We start from the raw sequence: 22910 nt of genomic DNA on the forward strand, positions 1-22910 counted from the left end.
ATTTTTAAGGGTTGTTCTAACAATAAAAAAATAAACACCCATATCGAATGCTAAAGTATTTTATTCTAAAATCTACAAAACGCGTGTGTTGCGTTAAGGACGTTGTCATGGTAGTAATAATGTAAAATTATTATTGAGCAGTATCAATTTTTTAGCTCAACCTGAAATTATAAGCAAACTGTATCTTGTCTATGATATTTTTAAAAGAAAAAGTTGTACGCACCATAGACAAACAAAATTAGATAAATTTCGTTTTCGCGGCTTCCTTTGCTGTGCTCACCGTTGTCAATTTGTATTTAATTAAATAAATAACTTCAAAATGCCGCCCAAGAAGCGAGAAAAAGAAGGAGATACCTCCAAGAATGGTCGCATTGAATTAAATCATCTTCAAGCCGACCATGAACTGTTTCTTCAGGCGTTTGAAAGTAAGTTTTCGTTATCGTTGGCACGCTCACTTGCTTTGAAAGAATTTCCGTCAAAATGCTTTGTTGATTATACTCAAAATACACATTCAATAACATTCAAACTTAGTTATGATATGACTTGTGTCTTTAATGTTGATTACATGTCGGATTTCGGTTAAAAGGCTGTGAATCTGCAATATCTTTGGCCTTGTTTTGCTGCTTCGAAAGGCTTTATGATTTCGAGGTAAAATACTGACCTTTACGCCAAATTCTACCGTTCTTTCGACATAGATATCGTGAAAGGATTTTTATCACGATAATATTATGTCAGAATGATGTATAATTGGTGGGCGATTGAGAACAACAAATAGTTCGTCTGGTTTTAAAATGCAAACGGTCATGACGATATTCAGTAATGTGAGACACTATAAATATCATGTAAAAACATACATATTTTTTGTCATGAAATCCAGTGATTCGAATCACTACAAATGTCATGTAAAAACATCATAATTTTTTTGTCATGATATCCAGTGATGCGAGAAACTATAAATGTCAAATAAAAAGATAATTTATTTTTTGTTTGAACAATAACTTTATTATTTTATTACCGCTGGTGATTTTTTGAAGATATTTTTATGTACCTATTCCAAAACTGTTTTACTTTGCTCATACAAAATGATGCTATGTTGTAACCAATTTTATTCTTTTTTACAGAGCCCACACAAATATACAGATTCTTACGCACCCGCAATATGTTAAAGGTGAGTTCATGACAGAATGGTTTTTTACTAAAAATGTTAAATATCCGTGTGAAAGCGAACAGAGCATCCCAAGGTTTGTTACCCACACCAGGAGACATACCTATATTCATCAAAATTTCTTGTTGCAAGTTCTGAAATTTTGTTTTGTAATGCCTATCAAACCTATTTCACAACTATCTCAGACTGGCAGCACCCATATTATCAGATAAAATTTTTCAATGAAGGATGACTGTCTGACGTCAAAATTATTTAAATCTCTGCAAGCAGTCTGCAGTGTCAAAATTGGCTTATAATAGAGGACCGTTGTTTTGTCTCTACAATCTAACTAGAAAAACATATGATACTGTTTAACCCCTGGAGGACGGGTAAAGTTTAACTCCTAGAGGACGGGTGAAAGTTAGTAAATATCTATAATCTAAATATAATATTCAAAATAATATTTTTTACACTTCTACTATATTATTTATTTATTTTATTTTATTAATCATCAAAGCCCTTATTCGTTTTTACATACTTTTACAGTTTACATGATTTAGTGCGTACAGTTTTTTTTAAATGTTTATAAATTCTTTTCAAAAATGTAATACGTGGTAGGTATAAAGGTGCATTTAAGCATGTATCATAATATTTTTATAATGATAAAGAAAAAACAGTTTTAAACTACAGATAGCATAAAAAACATTAATATAAAGTAAGTTTTTAATACATAATTTACTATCAATTTTAAGTTGAAATATAAAAACCATTAAAGAACCTTCCAAGATTTTCATTGGGGTGGTTACTGTTATTTCCTGATAATGGAAATGACCCGGGGAGAAAGCTCGTTTATAATAAATCATAGTGGAGTCTCGGGGTTACCTTAAATTGTTATCATGTGTATTAATTGCACAATGCATTGTAGGGATATGTACTGTTTTACTTTGCATATTCTCATGGACAGTAATGAAATATGTTAAAAACTTGTAAAACCTAGCTCCACACACTGCAATGACAGTGTACTGCAGTGACAGTGGACTGCAAATGTAGCCAGCCGCATAACAGGGGTTAACATTGTGTTTGCCAGCGCAAGGATACTTTTCAAAATCGTTTCTCTGAATATAACCATCTTTTCTGGGGAAATTAAGGTAGATTATATACTATTTTTATAAATATATAAACACATTATCTGGTAAGACCGTACATTTTACAAAAAACTAGTCGGTTATTATGGAAATCGAATAAGCTGGTGAAAGGCGAAAATTTAGAACCGGTGCACTGTGGATCAATGCTGCTAGCTCCTTAGAACACGTTCCATTAAAATACCCGTAGAATAGACTCAGCATGCCCACATTGCGTCTGCATTGGAGATCAGTCTGTTAACAATGGATTGTAATAAGGCGGACTTTGCATAGAATTAAGTAGGTTGTAGCGAAAAATGTTGGGTGCTAAATGTAAAATATGAGTATTCTATGGGCTGCGGATTTGGGACGTTGTGTCTACGGGAAGACTCGAGCCAGCACGCGGGTCGACAAATTTTACGAGCAGCAATGACGCCATTAGATAGTTATTCTACCTTGGTCATCCTTCGCTCTAATTTATAAATTTAACAACGCTAATTGTGTTGTTTGGCGCCCTTACACGATTAATCAGGTCAGTTAATTTATGTCACCACCTTATTGTCAACTTTCAATGTAATTATAAATTCCACCGTTGCGTTCAATCCTTCGGATGACGCACACCCCTGAGATATTATAGTAATGTTTGGAGTTCTCATGTTTCTAAAAGTTGTAGGAATAAACATAATTTTGGAATCCTTTTACCCCTTTTTATTCTTACATACTTTGCAATCCCCGATGTTGTCACCTCATGGCTTGTCAATGGCGGTCCACACGCGGCAGCTTTAGAGATATTATTTGAGAATGATCTCATCATTTGGTAGTATTCAATAGTGGTTGAGTATTTTATGCTACAATGGGACTGCTCGCTGCGTCGGGCTTATTTATACAGTACAGCCGACGGCGACAGTAGGTAGGCGAGATCGCAAGTAAAACGGAGACACTCGCTCAGTCTGGGTCCTACTGGAACTTTTGGTGGCGCTGCTTTTACGCATAGGCGATAAGGTAGAACCTTCCAGCGAGTTGGCGTAATGTGCCAGACCAACTCGCAACGTATTGTCGTAGGTAGGTCGCGTTGTTTACAATTAGTTCTCGGTAGTAACTCGCAAGTACATAGGTAGGTCGAGTTGTTTACTATCAGCGAGACAATCTGGATTATTCCACCCAACGCCACAAATTAAAACTCTAAAAAAAACCTACTTAATCCCACTGGGCAAATCATTTTTAAAAAACCTGGGTTTCTTCCAACCCTAATTAACTAGTTCCACATAAAATAATGAATGTATTAATTTGTTTCAGCCAATCTTTCTAAACCGCAACCTATCGTTCATGCGGTCCCGCATGTCGAGAAGTCATGCATCCCGCGCCGGCTTCAAGGTGGACTCGGTGCTGGAGCGCGTGCTGGCGCGCACCCGCTCCGAGGCCCAGCCTCACTGCATGGGCGACTACATGACCCTCACCTTCCTCGGCTTCCATGACAAGAACCTCTGCGACAGCCACGACTACTCCGTCAAGGCCGAGGCTCTGCTGCTCAAGCTGTGCCACAAGAAGAGGAAGGACAGCTCCTCGGCTGTTGTGGAGGTTTCGGTAAGATTATTATCCATATTTCAGCCTATTAAAATTTCATACTGGATTCAAGGATTCTTCTATCGTATGATGGATGTCGTAGATGGACATTAACCCTTTCAGACCTGAATTAAAACAGGCAGTGGCAGAACATATTTGATGCTTGATAATAATTCTCAGAATGCTTTGAAAATTTTTGTTTTTTTTTTAATAGTTTAGAAGTTTTTACTACTTTGAGTTAAAAGAACATTAGTCTCAGAGGGCGTGATTCATAAAATGACAAATCGTCCACTCTGTACCAAAAATATATCATATTATAAAATTTAAAAAAATGACATAAAAATACCTTCGACATTTAAAAAAAAATTGTTAAATAAAAAAATAACCTTTAAAAATTAAAAAATTCGATTCCGCGTGAACTAGAACCTAAAATCCAATATAGAAAATTGCCATTTTTTATTTGCTCTGATAGTGTGGACAAAATCCGAAATCAATATATTTTCAAATATAAACGCGGTCTGTAAGAGTTCAAATTTCTGAGCCAGGCGTCATGTCAAGCGTAAGGACCTCATCAATTCCTCGATGAGGCTCGATGGCATTCCTTGAATACATGTTCGGTATTCTGCAACATATTAGCACATTTAGGATTAATTTTCTGCCTTTTAAAAGAATGCCAACTGATTGATTAGGATTACAAAAGGGACGTTTAGATGTTTTTGACAAGTTAGGAGTATGAGAATATACAGAGTGCAAGTGGATGATGCCTCAACTATAATCCAGTAACATGCTGGTGGCCAGAGCAGTCTGATGATGGCTATAATAAGCTGAAACCAGTAACAGCAAAAAAGGAATAAGTGTAAAAAGTTTAAAATTGTTTCAATAAATCATAATAATTTTATCATTCTTTTCCTGGAAAATGTATGTTACTTGAGATGTCATACGAAGATTTACTTCCCAAGAAGAGCATATAGATATTAAAGCACTTGCAAAATATTGTAGACTTTAAGCTGCACACCAAGAAGCATTACACATCTCTATATAAATTGTATAAATAAGACACCAAGTAAACAAAAACTTTTAAAATGGGACGATTACAGCAAATTAGCTTGTTTTTTCACTTTCAAGAAAGTACTAGGTTTGATTTTTTTTTAAATAGTAAGATTTATTTTTGTTTCCCCATTTTATTATTTTCCCATTATATTAAACAATTAATTAGTAATAATAAAATAAAATTATATGTATATACATTCTTTTACTTAATATTAAACCCATTTTCCAATCAATAATGATTTTATTCTATTTTTTGCTCTCCTTCCAAATTATCATTTTTCATGTGCCCGTTTTTGCCATGTACCCTTCATACGGGATTGATTTGATTTTCCCAAATTTACAATATTTTGTCGTTGAGCCTGTTTTTGCCATGCGCCCTTCATTTATTTATTTATTTATTTTTATTTATTTATTTGTTAAGACATACACAGTACAATAAGATACAGTTAGAAATCTTTTAGTTATTACATAGTTGTAGTACCTATTACGTATGTCCATAAAATGTCATTACGTAATTTCGCCTGAGATTGTTATAAAAGGAAGGAAGTGTGTGGATAGATAATAATAAATGAATTGAAAATAAGAATTATAATAAGCTCACGAATTGTAATTGACTGTTAATACATAGGAGTTTTGAAAAATGATGTGAAAATATTTTTGAAATTTGTCATGCTAAGAAATTTAATAAGTTAGTTTTGTATGTTAGAAAGGAATCATGAAAGATGTCTAAATGTAGTAATTTTTCGTAATGGGTGTATGTTGTGATTGCGCGAGTAATTACTGAGTTGTTTGCTGCATTGGTATTGTTGGCTTCAATATGAAATAGTGTAGTGTGCCTGGTACGCCTCGTTGGAACATTTAAACCAATGACGGATAGTAATTCGGGACTATCTATTTTATTATTTAGCAGATTATGTAGAAACAACAGGTCTGACAATGTGCGTCTTTTTTGTAAAGTTAACATATTATTTGTAGTATTGTTGTATTTCTTGAGTAAATGTTTCGAAAATTTATTCTGTATACTTTCTACTAAGTCTATGTATACCTTATATTGAGGATTCCATATTGTGGAAGCATACTCCAGTGGACTTCTGACCAATGAACAAAACAAAATTTTCAGAGTCTTAGCACTTTTGAAAACTTTGCATATTCTTAATAAGAAACCTAGCATTCTGTAGGATTTAGAAATAATGTGTTCAATGTGCTTGTCAAAAATTAATTTGCTATCTAAGTAAACACCTAGATCTTTACACGTAGACATAGGTTGTAAAGGTTTGTTATTCAAGTTGTATGGATAGATGATTTTGTTTTTATTTCTAGTAAATGTAATCGAGTGACACTTAGATATGTTTAAGGACAATAAATTTGATTCACAATATACGCACAAATTATCAAGATCGCTTTGCAATTCCATACAATCGGATAAACAACGTATAGCTTTATAAATTTTCATGTCGTCCGCGTATAAAACAAAGTAACTATTTTTAAAGCATACGGAAATGTCATTTATATAAATATTAAATAAGAGTGGTCCAAGATGCGATCCCTGGGGCACACCTGAGATGATTTCCGTTAAGCAAGATGCAAAACCATTGACAACCGTGATTTGGTGCCGATTATTGACGTATGATGCGATCCATCTATAGAGGTCACCGTGAATTCCTAGACCTAATAACTTTTGTAAAAGAATATAATGATTAACACGGTCAAATGCTTTAGAATAATCCGTATAAATGGCATCTACCTGGCATCGCATATCCATTTGAGCATGAAGAAAATTTGTAAAAAATGCAAGATTTGAAGTTGTTGAGCGATTTTTCATGAAGCCGTGTTGATTATTTAAGAGTGAGGGTGAGATAGTAGAATATAATTGATCGTAAACAATTTTTTCCAATACTTTACTTAGTATCGGTAATTTGGATATAGGTCGATAGTTCGAGACATCATTTTTACTGCCATTTTTATATATTGGGGTAATCAGGGCTGTTTTCCATTTGTCGGGAAATGTTCCTTCGGATAGCGATAGTTTGAAAATAACAAAAATGGGGGGTGTCAATTGTTTACTACAATAATTTATGAAGATCCCTGGAAGTTGATCATCCCCTGGTCCCTTTTTGATATCAATGGACTTAAGGTATTTGAATGTGATGTCTTCATTGATCTCGATTGAGTTGATTATGCTATTTGAATTAGAGCAAAGACTGGCATTGCTTGTATGTGCAGGTTGAGCATTCGAAAATACAGATCCAAAATACTCAGAAAATAAGTTGGCTACTCCTCTACTGTCATTAGCAGTTTTTTCACCGTAAATCATATGATCAGGGATGGCAAGAGATTTTCTTTGAGAATTGACGTAGGACCAAATTTTTTTAACATTGTGCTGTATACCGGATTCTATTGTAGAAATGTAGGTTTTGTAAGCTGCTGAAGCGACTGTTTTTTGCCTTTTGCGAAGCAATGAAAATGAGAGATAATCAAGGGGGTTCCGATGGCGCTTCCATTTTCTAAAGAATTTTAATTTTTCGTTTGTTATTTTTATTAAGGCTGCCGTGTACCATAGTGGGTATTTTCCAGATTTCACAACTTTCTTAGGAATAAACGCTTCGATAATCTGTTCAATTATAACATAAAACGAATTTAACGCTGTATTTACATCCAGTGCATTTATAACGGTTGACCAGTCGGTTTCTTTCAGTCTCTCATTGATCTCTGCATAATCTGCTTTATGGAATAATTTTATTGTTCGAGGAGTTGAGAGGGTTGCAATAGTGGATGGAAATTCTAGTTCTACAATCAATGATTTATGATGAGCATCTTCTTTAACTAATGGGTGGTCGGCAAGCGACACATTAACTGAAGTGTTACAGAAGACGAGGTCCAAAATTCGACCGTATTTGTTAGGTAAATGGTTAAATTGGGTTAAATTTGCAAAAGATAAGCAGTTAAGTAACGCGAGTGCGCATTGATCTCTATTACTTGGCATTTGTTGATTATTCCATTCGATATTGGGCATGTTATAGTCGCCAATGATTAAAAACTTGTCATTGGGAAAACGGATTGTTAAGTCAGAAATAGTATTGGTATGACTAGTAAATAATGCTAATCTTTCTGATGATGTTAATTTTGGACCGACGCTAGGTAAATACACGCAGCACATATGAATATTATAACAATGACGATTCGATTTTGATGTATTGACAGTTATCCAGATATCCTCAGCGTCTGATTTCCAAGAGCGAGGGGTAACAAAAAATTCTTTTTTAATTCCTATGAGTACGCCTCCGCCAGTTGATTTGCTAGTGCGGTGTATATCCCTATCATTTCTGTAAACAGAATAGCGATTATCGAATAATTCCTCATCTCGGATACTATCAACCAACCAACTTTCGGTAATGAAGATCAAGTCATAATTATTGAGCAGTATATTTTGATGAAATTCCAGTGTTTTCGAGCGCAAACCTCTTGAATTTTGATAAAAAATTATTAATGAATCATGCATTGAGAATTTTCGGTAATTACATTATTATGTTCGGTTTCTGTACAATATATTTTAAGAATATTATATTCTAGAGTTATGTTATTAGTCATGAGTCCACTGGGCTTAGCAAAGCACAACATACTATTATTATCAATTAAAGTGAGTGAGTATATTATAGAATGTAGTAGTGAGCAGTTAGTGTAATTATTAGCATGTGGGGTTAATGTAAAAAGGGTGATGTTGAAAAAATTATGAAAAAAAATACGAAAAAAATAGTAGTTATGAGAGGATAGGTGGTTTAACATTGCAATGGTAGTTAGATAAGGTTTTTTAGCTGTAATTCGCATGAGACGTGTATGGGTGGTGATGTTTCGTTTTTCCGTAGGAAGATTTTTGCACTTCTTATCCATAAAAACTGATAGTTGTTTTCGTTTTTAAAGGCTTTAGCGCACCTCAATGTAGATTTATTCTTCCGCGTGAGATGGTCGTTGACGAAGATCCTCTGGTCAGCTCCAACCATCCCGATGGCCTTGGTAGTGATTCCTTTTCTTTTCTTGATGGCTGCGATAAATTCATCCTTCTTCTTGCGGGAGGTGAATTTGGCGATTATGTTACCCGGACGTCCATCTGTCGTGGCTTGTGTACGATGGCGCTTACTGATTCTGCTAACGTATTCAATGTCGCTTTGATGGAGAGGGCATCCAATGACTGTCGCGATATTCGACATCATGGTAGGTAGATTCTCGTTGGTGGTCTCAGGCATTCCATGTATTTCTATATTGTTGGATAGAAGTTCCTGGTCCCTTTCGTCGTTTCCCCTCTCTAACATGTAAACTTTTACTTTGACGGCCGGCGTGGTCTAGTGGTATACGCTTTCGACTACAGATCCGAAGGTCGCGGGTTCGAACCCGGCGTGCGCAAATAAATTTTATTTGATTAATTTGTGTTATTTCACAATTAATTCATTTAAAATAATATATAGTATATTTGCGGCACTTTCCAGAGTGGAAGATACTCTCAGTATCGCCCTGGTGTAAGACCACCATTCAGAATTGAAACGTTGCTTGAAATGGCTTTAGCCGTGTTTGGTGACCAGATCTGAATAGCCAGGTACTTCCCCACCTTCCTCTTCCCCATCTCCCTCCCCTCCCCAATACCCTCAGCCTCACAACATACCCCAATTGGGGATGCCATAGTCTCACTGGCTCCAGACGGGAGCAGTTGGGACTCTTGTGCGGTAATACTGTAAAAAAAAAAAAAAAAAACTGTTTGTTTTAATTCTGAGACCTCCATTTCTAGCTTATCAATTTTAGCTAATTTTTCGTTTATAGATTTCATATTACTTGAAAAATCTTCCATTACATTATTATTATAAATGATGACTTTTTCGAATTCCGCCATTTTACTGCTCATTTTTTCTATTTGTAGTGCCATTTTTCTGATCTCAACAGTTAGGAGTATGTTGCTTTGATCTGAGGAGCAGGATTGGGTATCTAAATTGTCCAGGGTTTGGATACAATTATTGCACTTCCACGCATCCTTTTTACCTTGCGACATGCGTTTAAAAACACTTGCCGAAATATCAGCGCATTCGAAATGGATGGTGCATTTGCAGGTTGAACACTTTATACACTCAGCCAGTTTCAGCTGCTTAACGCAATATTTGCATGTTGTATCCATCTTATGTTTGGCTTGCGGCTGCAATAGATTACAATACTGTGGGTAGCTTGATGATTTTTGAAGAATAACTAAAACTCTAGATTTAGCACTTTTTACACTCCAGACAAACACTCACTTTCGTATTTTAATGCACTTCTATGAATATTATCAGCTGGTATTAAAATTTTAGGATAAGGGTCGATGTTTTTAGAAGAAAATATAAGATTAATAGGGAGCGAAATGACAAACGTCAGACTTGTGATGATTGTTGTTGTTGAATGTGATTGGTTTTCCCAAATGTACAACATTTTGAATAAGGTGATGTTGTTTCTCTAGGTTGGCTGCTGCTCCGTGCCACTGAACCCCTCCCCCACGGAGCCCCCAGCCATGGCCTCCGCCCTCTCCATCTCCAGCGAGGCCTTCTCCCCCTCGCACGGCCCCGAGGTCAAGTCCTATGTGCTTATGCTGCGGGTGTCCGTCTCCCATCACCTGCGCAATAACAACCAGATCAGGAACGGAGAAGATGACGATGGTAAGTGATAATATCTACTTAGTGTCCAACTCGTCCAACTACAGTTACGTATATCCTGTCAGCCATCTTCCAAATACGTTTTGAACATAGACATATGAATATTAGTAGACCTGCCCTAAGTGATTAAAAGCGTATTATCCCCACTCCCCATACCGGTTCCATTGGAGCCGGCTGTGCTCGCGTATGGCCTCAAGTGAAATTTGAAAACGTGACGTCATCATTCTTGTGCGAACTATGGTCGAGGCATCATCGGTTCATTTTACGAAATAACACGGCAAAATGTTGACTTGTACTATGAAAACTTGTAAAAATAGATGTGAAAAAGAGAATAAACCCAATTGTCGTATTACATTCCATATATAAGCATTATTTTACTTTATTTTAAGCATATTCACATCGTATAATATAGATCAGTTTTAGAAACATATACTATCACATCGAGAAACGTCTGGACGCGAAACACAAAGCTGGTTGGTTGCTGGGAAGTAAATTATGAACATTTATAAAAGTGTCTTAACTAAATACTTAAACGAAATATTCGACTCTGAAAATAGAACCGAATTTTTTTGCCGAATTTGGACTTCGCAAATTTGTTCATTGGCGAGTAATTTGCGCTCCCATGTAAAAATGTCTATTCATTCAAAAGCAGATTTTACTTTTAAGAAGTAAATGGTGATATTATAATGCGAGATGCCTATTTACTGTCAGATTGATTTATTGACGAATCACAGTCAGCTTCACTCCCTTCTTTCTTCAACAGTTGATTTTACCCCTCGCCATTATCTTCTCGTCTATTAATTCCTATGTCTGTGGTTTTGAATAACAGTTGTAGCTTATGTATCATCAGGCTTAACTTTCTGCGAATTTTGTGTATTTGTATGTAACATTATCTTTTCCTGATTTTGCATGTTAAACTCTCACTCATGTTAAACTTCACTTTTAATTTTGTATATTTTTTTAAAAAAGAAAGAAAAGTTCCTGGGTTATGAATAACCTGAAAATATTTTTATTCTCTAACTTGTTTTTATTATAAACGAAAAGCGTTGTGCAATGGTGCAATGTTTCATAGGAATACGCATGTATCCAATACTAATGATGGGTATTCACATCACAAACAACTTGTCATGCATAGTCTGTACAAAGCGCTACTGAAATCACGAGATCCGCGTCGCCACCACCTCTCGGAACATCAAACTAGCTTTCATAACCTCACAATCATAGCTGTCCGACATAAGTTGTGATGAGACTATCATATTTGTTAACTGCTCCGCCACGATTAATGTCTCGACAACGTGAGTGGTAACAATTTTAGCTGGATGGTCACGGGAGACCTGTGTCACCCACGATCTTACAAATTGTTGGCAACGTGTACCTTTGTACGAACCTCCGCACAGATGTATGGCGGTAGTCGTCAAGATACTTACATAGATACTATTATCAGATACTTGCTTATTCCTGTGGAAGAAGAGCCTCGATTACCTCTTTCAAATGCAATTCGCACAAGCTCCATCACTCATCATACTAATTTTTGTATTATACAATCTAAAATTATTCAGTTTCCTACTTGTGTGTTTTTCCTGACAAGAAATGAATTCTGGCTAAATAAATGATCACTTAAAATTGTTTGTACATGCTATTTATAAAGCCTGTCTTCTTCAGAGCCAGCCCACAAGCGCCCCAAAACCACAGAGACCAGCAGCCGCGTGCTGGGCTCGGAGCTGGTGGTGTACGACAAGCATAACCGGTGCCTTCTTCGCAGCGGAGAGTACGACCTGGTGCTGCGGGATGCCGCCCCGCCCGCCAGGTCCCCTCACAAAGGGCTGCCCACGCATTGGGAGACACTCGGAGAGGTAACGACCAATTTACACGTCCAATATAGTTTCCTAATGGTAGGTAGGTAACAACAAAGTCTTGATCATGGGGATTTTTATTTGGGAACTGCGTAATTGAGGGAGTCTTAGGACGGGTTGTTTCGGAGAATTTGAACAATTCATCAAATTTCAACGTTCATTTTCGGGTTCTGTGAAAGACTTATTCACGTTTTGTTTTTATATCATTGTAGGCTAGTTACTTGACAAAACTGAAATAAAAACAGAACTTGAAAAAATCTTTCACAGAACTTGAAAATGAACGTTGAAATTTGATGAATTGTTCAGATTCTCCGAAACAACCCGTCCTTAGTATTTCTACCATCGAGTGGGCAGATGCAATTTTCATAATAATACCATTGACGGCCTCCATGTTCGAGGAGTAAGGATTAGCAAGCTGGAGGTTGCGGGATCAAATCATGTTATTTCAGAAATTACTCTAATTTAAAATAATGTATTTGCGGCACGTTCCAGAGTGGAAAATATTCTTTGTATCGCCCTGGTCCACCATTCAGAATTGAAATTAAAATTGCTTAAAATGGTTTTTGCTATGTTTGGTGACTAGCCAGGTTCTTTCCCACCTTCCTCTCCTCCATCTCCTTCCCCTCCCCTTCTACCTTCAGCCTCACAACATACATTGGGGATGCCATAGTCTCACTGGCTCCGAACGGTTGGGAGCAGTTGGGAGTCTTGTGCTGTATCACATAAAGTAATAAAAATAGAATTGCAGTATTGTCAGTTGTCTCCATGCTGAAGTTTCCAGAAATGTTTGTTTCCCATAGTCATTTGTCAATGTAGTAAAAATCTATGCAGTTGTTCTTGCATAATATAGAATTGTTTATATGGTCTTCGTCAATGTTTGCTTTTATTGTGAATTTGCTATAATCATCAAAAAGTGACTTTGTTGTTCTTTCAGGAAATGGACTTTGCCTCCGACGCCAACCCCTTTGACGTATTTAAATTAAAGCCAACCTTGAAGCTGAAGCTGAGCTGGAGCCAGGAGCCGACCACGGGGTTGGTGACCAGACCCAAGCCGCACGGCTTCGAGGACACGGAAAACCCCGAAACCAAGACTGAATCTATCTCAAACAAGGAGAATAACAAGCCCGCCTCAAACTTTATCAGAATCAACAATATACTCACTAAGAATGAAGCGAGTCTTGGTAAGAGTGAGTATTATTTATAATCCTGTGTATGTATCTATGTTTTGATCATCAAAAGACCGAAGACCCGTGAAAAATCACAGGTTATTATAATTAATATATTTAATATCTTGCCTTTCAAATAAGAAATTTACCTACCGAATATTAGTATGTAATCTTAAAAAATTACGACATCTATCCAATGACATTATAAAAATACAAGACTTGTTATATTCATCCTAAACGAACAAAAAATGTAGCAACGCTTATGAAAAGGATAGCCATTCAAGAATACATATGTGGACGGGCGGCAAAGTATGTCCACTAGACCTAGTCCAGTGAAACCACAAGCTTTGTTTTAGTAACATATCTTCACTCTATTAATTCATCAAAGCATTTGAACATTAGACTCGAGCGCCAAGCTTTGTCACAAATCAGAATACCGCCGTCTAGCTTGCTAAAGCTGATCATTTTACCAGTCATTAGGGTTCATTAAGCGTTTCTGTTTGTTTTGTTCTCAACGTTTTTTGTTAGAATAAGTTTACAAAATAGAGTCTTCTCGCAAGCATAAACACCTTAACTTTAAATCAAAAACTTGAAATTCTACAAAAGATCAATAGCGGTGTTTGTATACATGAAATGTCTGTTTTAATTATTAGCATATTTTGTATGTACGCACTTGTAATCTGCGGCTTTCGCTAATTGTACACTTGCTCAGTTTTTGGGTGACAGATTGTTAAGAGATTATGGCAGAGGGTTAACATAACATTATGCTCTACCCAATACGTGTCTGTAACTTCTTTATTTGTCTTCCAGCTAACGGACATTGTGCCTCAGATAGCGCTCCGGCCGGGGGCAGCCTCCAGATCATTTACCAATTTCTCTACAATAATAACTCGCGCCAGCAGACGGAAGCGTGTGAGGACCTGCACTGCCCGTGGTGCTCGTTGGACTGCGGCCGTCTGTACGCGCTGCTCAAGCACCTCAAGCTGTGCCACTCGCGCTTTTCCTTCACCTACTTTGTGAGTGTTACGTAATTGACTACACTGCATCTGTATAATGGTGCTGCCACTGAGGTTAACTTACTGTCAAATTAAACTTTTTTTACATTAACTCCACACAGGAGGCACTAAGGAAAATATTTTCCCTCAGGGCATGTCATCTTTGAGGATACTGTGTGGAGGGTCTTTGTAAGGAAAAGAAGGAATCTTCACTGCGGTGCTAGGTGATGGTTTGAGAGAATCCGGCTGGAGAGGTCAAAGGGTCTCTCCTGATCCGGCCCGCTGTGCAGCTGGTGGGCAGACGCATTCGTCGCCAAGACCTGGACGAAACGCACCCCGTGAACCCTAGCAACCCTGCTAAGTCACTAAACGTAGAAAACCATTTGGGGTGACCTATGGCAGAGTAGTTGTTCGCCAATGGATGGTTTCTCTTATACTACAGTAAAACCTCGTTAATTCGAAATCCAAGGGACATCAAAAATCAAATTTCGAATTAACGAATTCCCACGTAATTCGAAATTTTATGAAAAAAAAAACGCCAAAAATCGATTTTCTCGACAGCCTCTTCAAATCCGGATGGTATTTTAGTTCTAAATTCGTATTAATACCTATTATTTCTTTATTTTCGCGGCCGATTACCGTAGCGGCGGGCCCTTTAAATTCAGAAATTCGCAATAAATTCGTAAAAATACGATATATTTACGCGTAAATCGAGATTTCGCGGCCGATTTCCGTCGCAGCGGGCCACTTAAATTCAAATATTCGAAATAAATTCGTAAATATATGATACATTTACGCGTAAATCGAAATTTCGTGGCCGAGTTTCGTCGCGGCCGACCCTTTAAATTCAGATATTTGGTGTAAACTCGTAAAACTACGACATATATCCGCGTAAAACGTATTTTCTCGGCCCTTCAAACTCGAATATTCGAAATAAATTTGAAAAAGTACATTCCAGTGTAAATCGATTCAGATTTACAAAATAATAATACTAATTAGGACGATGTATAACCACGTAAAAATACATTTTTCTGCGTTTTACCGCCACGGCTGACTATTAGATTCAGATTTACGAAATATTATGATTTATTTTCGCAAAATCAAATTTTTTCGAATTACATGAACAAATTTTCGTGCGCGGACAAAAATAAATTTCGAATTACGAATTAACGAATTTCGAATTAAAAAAAATTTTGTATGAAAAAATTTTTCTGCGGAAATTTTTTTGGCGAAAATTTCGAATTACGCGTTTTTTCGAATTATCGGGGTTCGAATTAACGGGGTTCTACTGTATATGGACACTGGCCACGAGTCACAGAAAGAGTTCCAATTTTAATGTTTAAATTTGTCTAATTGTGTTGTCACTGAAGTTACTGAACAGGCTGGCACTATCATACTTGATTACTCCTCTGCATGAGGGACAATCTTACTGAGAGGCAACACATGGTCAGGTCAGCCAAGTCTGCTGCATCAGGCATGAACCCTTTCATGATATATTCCAAGTTTGGGAATAAAGCATTCAACACACTAGGTCTACATACATTCATTGGAACGACCCACCATTTTGTCTGTTAGAAACTGTCTGGCAGCTCTTCGTGACTCTTCTATTGTTCCGGTATGTGCTGCTAAGATCATCGCCAAAATACTGTCACTAAGCTCACAAAATTTTCAATGTAATTTTTTTTTCTTTTACATACTAATTCTCATCTTCCTTTCAGCCTATCCCGAATGGCGCGCGAATTGACGTATCTATTAACGAGTCCTATGACGGTTCATACGCTGGGGCGCCGCACAATGCGTGCGCGGGCATCGCAGGGCGCACCGGGCCCGGCCGGCGGGCGCCCCTCACGCAGGTGCTAGTGGCACGCGGCCGCCGGGTGCCGCGCCCGCAGGTCACAAGCCTGTCCGAGTTCCTTCATCAGGCCGACGACGCCGAGATGATGCCCGATGGACAGCGGCCATACATCACGGGGCATAACAGGTGGGGACCCTTTCATCAAATAGAAGATAATAGTCTTTCCCTTAAGGTGAAATGGAAGCGACAATTCTCATACAATCTGTTTGCATCCCCACTCCAAAACGGTTCCATGATATTTCATCAAAATGAAAATTCAACACACCTTTAAAAAGTGATATATGTAGAGTCATTAAAAGTGATGAAACAAAAACTATGTTTAATAGTTACCTATTTTAATAGTCATTTTGATGAGATATCCGGTCATCCTCCAAAACTACTCATATTATTTTAGTGCAGAAAAATAATTCAAAAACTGAGATTTGTGCAAATACCTAATTCATTGTTATATCACTTGTTTTTCATCCCATTTATGTTGGTATTAGTGACAGTGGTAGTTGAAACACGCACCCTTCTATCTAGGTAGGTACTCCTGGCTTGCATTAATATTGCGGTCAAGATCATGAATGGCCGCCCCTTAAAATCCGGGTAGTATCGTAGGAGTAAATTCGTATCAATGCGAATTATTCCTTTATTTTCGCAGCCGATTACCGTCGCGGCTGGCCCTTTAAATTCAGATATTCCAAATAAATTCGTAAAAATGCAATATATTTACGCCTAAATCGAGATTTCTCGGCTGATTTCGGTCGCAGCCTACCCGTTAAATTGAGATATTCGTAAAAATACAATTTATTAACGTATCGTATTTTTACGATATGTTAATATATCGTAAAAATTTTAATTTATAATTTTTTTTTAAATAAATATCTATATTCTAAGAATCTAACCATCACACTGCGTGGGTGATGAACCACTTGGGAACCATTTGATTCACATTCATACATCATCTCATAATAATATTATTATTACCTATTAGCGAACTCATGTTAGGTACCTACAATATTATTTACTACGTATTGTGTGATGAGTACCCTGGATTGAGCACACGAGATATCGTTTTTACACCTAGCAATTATCACCACTTAGTTATTTTTTTAATTGAGTTTTGCGCCGCATAGAAATAAACGAATAGATGTTACTTTTTGACTACAAGCAAAAAACTGGGAAAGGGCATGAAATGGATTATCAGTTGTTATGTACTTACATAGCTTGTTGGTGAATAATATTCCATTCATGAATCCCGTTTCATACGGTTTCATATCATAAATAACGTTCCGTACGATATTTCATATCAAATTGATAATATGGTAACTAACTTTGACATTCTTCTTTCAGCAAGTGTTGCTACTGGTGAAACAGTTAACAGCTTCTTGAACATTTTATGTGAAGGGAAAACAAAAAATTATGAAAGGTTGTGCATTGTTTTGAAGGAGAAAATTTCCACACAAGAAAACATATTGTTTAAGATTAAAAAATATTCAATCTCCCCGGGCGTTGATTTAAATTACCGAGATTAAAAATCCTCCCGATGTCTGTCTCACTTTAACTTATGCGTTATGCCATTACAACTTTGAGATGCACTCTATTTCGCAAATATCTTTGGGTTTGGTAATGTATTTGCAAACATACGTGTTAGTTTTGAGATCAAATTGTGTGTTTTTATGCTGTTCCTAAGACCTGAGCTTTTATGGTAAAAAAAACAATTTATTCAGATTAATATATCTTATGTACGGGCGCCAAGCGATAATTCATCTCAATATTCAAAAGCATAACGTGTCAAAAGTATCTTATTCGATAATATTGAAAATAATGCCATCTATAGGGGTGAAGTTTCTAAATATATTTTGAGAATATCCTTAAGAGGTCTGTTTTCGCGGCCCGAAATATGCATCTCAAAAGAAGGTCTATTGTACTCTATCCCTCTCTAACAAAGTATACGACACGGAAATCGGATGATGCATGTTGCTGTAGCAGGCAAAATAATAATAGTATTATAGTAATAACCTGCCTATCTTCAACATCGTTGACGGAGGAACTGAAAGTAAAAAATAATATTATATTTCTACTGTAAAAAAATAAATACAATCAGGTATAATTTAATTTTTTTTGTATAGTAATGCATTTTATATCACCTATCCTGTGTTCTTTCTGACTTTTTAAAATTGCACCTCCTCTTTTTCCGGTGAATGCTGGGTGGCTTACCATGTATCCACTTTCGACCTAAAACATAATTAACAATTTATAACAATCAATAACGTATGTACCCTAATAAACGTTTGATTAATTCATAATATCATTAATTATTTATCAATGTTTAAAGTGTTCAAATAAGCATTACTTACCCATGTTGAATAAGATAAATTATGTAGGGGTGTTTTAGTTAAAAACTGGATATTGAGTTTAAACTAATTATCCATTATTATTATTATCCATAAACGAGTGTAACAATTTCGTAGTATTCACTCGAGATGAATAATAACTGCGAATGTAGAATGTCAACTAGAAACACACACACACAGGAACACCATGTACACTGTTGGTGTTGATGTATTACGATTGACATAGTTATACATACATACATGCATGCATTTATTTGTCGGGCGATTCTGTTCCCGACCCCCTGCCCCCGGCCCGCGGCTTACCTACGCTAGACACCGGACACGCAAAAACGTAAATGAAAGTATTTGTTTGGCCGGCTAGCGACCATCCCCCCTGCCCGCGACGGCTTACCTCATGCCCGCTTAGTGCGAATGAGACAACGGCAAAATTGAATGTAATATTCAATTAAATTTTTCATCAGACTAAATTTGGTTTTTTATGTTAACACAATTCTTTTGATCAAAAAAATTTTTTTTTAATAAATCATATTCTTGAGACAGGATGCATAAGATTTTTTTCAAAAGTGGCTTCAATTTAATCACAAAAAATTATCAAAGTTGACTGCAAAAATCATGATAAAATCGTCATTTTTCTGGGCTATATTTTATAATTTAAAGCAAAAATCGAAAATCAGGCTCACATCCGGCCGGCCGGCATAGTCCAGTGGTAACGCATTGGACTGCCATTCCGAAGGTCGCGGGTTCGAACCCGGCGTGCGCAAATAAATTTTATTTGATTAATTTGTGTTATTTCACAATTAATTAATTAAAATAATATATAGTATATTTGCGGCACGTTCCAGAGTGGAAGATACTACCAGTATCGCCCTGGTGTAAGACCACCATTCAGAATTGAAACGTTGCTCCAAATGGCTTTAGCCGTGTTTAGTGACTAGATCTGAATAGCCAGGTACTTCCACCCCTTCCTCTTTCCCTTCCCCACTTACCTTCAGCCTCACAACATCCCCCAATTGGGGATGCCATAGTCTCACTGGCTCCAGACGGGAGCAGTTGGGACTCTTGTGAGGTATTCACTATAAAAAAAAATCCGTACTTTCTACATGCCACACCATTTGATTAAAAAAAAGATTATCAGTTTAATTTGGTATTTTAAATTCAAATTTAAATTTGTATGGAAAGGTCCGCGCAGCCGTTCCTCTTAAGTTACTCTAGTATGTACATTGTTAAATTGATGAATTTATCTTCCAGACTGTATCACCACACCATCACCTGCCTGCCAGTATTCCCCAAGGAGCTGGAGGTGGATTCCGAGGGAGAGACTGATCCGCTGTGGCTGCAGCAGAAGACAATGATGATGATAGATGAATTCACAGACGTCAACGAGGGAGAGAAGGAGCTCATGAAGATGTGGAACCTCCATGTCATGAAATACAACTTCGTTGGCGACTGCCAAATCCCCATTGCCTGCCAAATGTTCCTACAATTCAGGGGAAAAGAGTTACTAGAGAAGAATCTGTACAGAAATTTCGTCCTTCACATGAGTTCCTTACATGATTTCGGACTGATCACACCGCACGTCGTTTACCAAACCATCCAGATGCTCAACCAAATACTCGCCGAAAGCAATGAAATCAAACACAAGATTAGGAACAATATCCTATTGCAAAGGGATCATTGGAAATCTGTCGGGATGCACCAACAGCCGTCGATAGTGGATCCCAAATCAGTGCAAGCTCTGACCAAACCCCTCTCTTTCAGCGGCTTCAACGGAGAATCATCCCCCGCAGTCCGCCGCAAGACATCAACGCTACAAGGATCCAACAGAATGGCTCCGTCGGTTTATATACAACACACCCCCACTGGAAGCGAAGCTAAGAAGAAACCCGAGAACTCCCTCCCGACACCGAGTGCTTTACCAGAAACTCCACTGAGAAGAAAAAGCGTCCAAACCCCTCAAGCTAACTCCAACAAGAATACTTCTACCTCGGCTGCGTCCAGCAGTCCTCTAATGCCTTTACGGAGAAAATCAGCCGGATCCAATCTCCTCGGTGCTCCCGGTCACAACAGGAAGCGTCTGTCCTTGCAAGACAGGAAGAATTCCACTTGACATGTGCCTCAACTTAAAGTTAAGAGCTAAGATAATCATAATAATCCTAGGATTGATTGTTAATCATAGTGAACAACTGCCGAAGATCCATTTTCCGGAAATCAATGTAAATTATCTCTTCGCTACATTATTTCTTTCACTGACTCGAATAGTGAGATATTTAATATGATATTAATTTAAGTGTTTATTGCTAGTCTATTTTTATGTTTGTTTTTTTTTTGGAAACAAAGTGTTTTTACAGTTTTCTCAAATATGTATTTTTGTTATGTGAAACTGTGGAATTGATCTATGAGTTTTGACCCGGCCAAGTTCGTATTATGTTTGTATTTTGACGGTCAACTTAAACGCAATGAAAATAATGAGAATTGTGAAATTAGGATGATTGGAGATATCAGTAAATTATATTATTTAAAATGTTGAAAATTATGGACAGGATCTAGATGAATTTTTATAGGTATTTTAAATCTGCAATCAGTTAAAGTTGCGCTTTTATAATCAAAAGAACTTAAGTTAACTGTGTGTTTATATATACTTAATAATGTATTGGGTCTCTCAGTTAGCCTTGCATAATATTACTCCTCACAATATTGGAAGGCTGGTTGACGCAGACAAAATTTGAGTCCAGGGGCACGGTCGATCGATAAAACCCTATGTCAATACGATATTGACTAAATTCGTCATCTATTTAACTTTTCGACGGTCAACATTGAAATAAAATATGCCGACAGCTGTTAGACAAAAGCTGCCCAATTTTAGCGCAGTGTCAAGATAAGCTTCGGTTAACTGTCAAAGTACATAACTTTTTGAATAATGTCGCTGGTTATGCAGAATTACTGCGCACTGCCAGTGTATATTGAAGTGAGTGTATTACAATTCAACATTGTCAATTTATTCATATGTACGTAGCAGTTTGACATTTAGGAATGACGATCCATAGACAATACCCGCCAATGTTGCCATTATTGGGCGATTTATTATTTATTTCGTTGTCAATATCGGCTCCGCCTTCCGCATGCATAACGAGCGCAACCGCGCTCGGGAAATTGATATAAAATCGTTGTCAGTGAAGTTATGTTATCGATTTGACCGTGCTGGACGCTCAGACCTACATCGGGAAATCTTTTAATCTTCTGCCCTCTTATCCATGGATAGTCAAATCAGTAAATTACGCATGTGTGACTTTGTTAAATCTCTATAAAAGTGACTGATGAAGTAAAGGCTCAAGATACGTAATTTTACTAAATTTTTAGTTAAATGTTTAAATCAATTGAGCTGTCGAATGGATGTAAGAAATTATTATATTAGAATGAAAAGAAAAATGTTTTATGTTGAATGGCTGTAGTCGCCGCCAGTATTGTAGCAAAAGCTGGCTGCAGGTCTACAAGCCAAAACCTGCTCCAGACTAGCCTTTTATCTTTTTGGATCTAAGACTCTTAACACGTTCATATATCGATAGCTGTATTCAAAACTCTTAACAAGTTCAGATAAGTGGAATGTTTTTAATTGAAAGTATGAATAGAAAATATGTACAAATACTAAATGGACTCGAGAAAATAAAACAAAATATTCAAGCACTATTAAGGTATATATTGAAACTTTATCTACAAAAAGTAATCAAATTACGAAGCATATAGACACGTTGTGTAGATCTCAAAGTAGCACTCAAAAGATAAGGTAATTGCCGTACTTTTGATTTAGTACTAAATTGACAGGCGTCGCTTGAGGTTGTGTGCTGTCTCTAACCAAATTGCATAAATGAGTACCAAATTCCCCCCGCGTGTGTGTGTGTTAGAAAAAGCCAAGGGATAACATTTCATTTGTAAATGCACACAAATTACTTATAATAAATAAATAATACAATTATTTAAATTGTTTTCTGAAAATTTTCAGTGCCATTAGAGAAAGTGAGTTAGCCGACTGTTAGTAACTCACAAGTATAAGGACAACTTACTGGTAGTATGTCATCTCATACAGTGTTTCGAATTCATCTTAGTGTAAGAGAATAAGCTTATCTCGTTATCTCAATCGCACTGGTGATGTTTCGCCCCGAC

General features: G+C 36.9%; 1 protein-coding gene across 2 annotated transcripts; it reads left to right on the forward strand.

Moving 5' to 3' along the window:
* Positions 1-252: 252 nt before the first annotated feature.
* Su(z)12 (Polycomb protein Su(z)12) lies at positions 253-22386 on the forward strand. 2 transcript variants are annotated; one of them, XM_089633616.1, is made up of 9 exons: positions 253-425; positions 1122-1168; positions 3562-3849; positions 10352-10547; positions 12207-12397; positions 13332-13584; positions 14374-14579; positions 16277-16539; positions 20001-22386. In XM_089633616.1, exons 1-9 carry the CDS (start codon positions 320-322, stop codon positions 20857-20859), a joined length of 2409 nt encoding a protein of 802 aa, XP_089489742.1. In that variant the 5' UTR covers positions 253-319; the 3' UTR covers positions 20860-22386. The 2 variants fall into 2 exon arrangements, with proteins under 2 accessions (XP_089489742.1, XP_089489743.1); XM_089633617.1 differs by having other exon boundaries at positions 13332-13578.
* Positions 22387-22910: the final 524 nt, after the last annotated feature.

Source organism: Hesperophylax consimilis, chromosome 7 (genome assembly GCF_061612785.1).
Source record: "Hesperophylax consimilis isolate HC1 chromosome 7, BYU_Hcon_1.0, whole genome shotgun sequence".
NCBI lineage: Eukaryota > Metazoa > Arthropoda > Insecta > Trichoptera > Limnephilidae > Hesperophylax > Hesperophylax consimilis.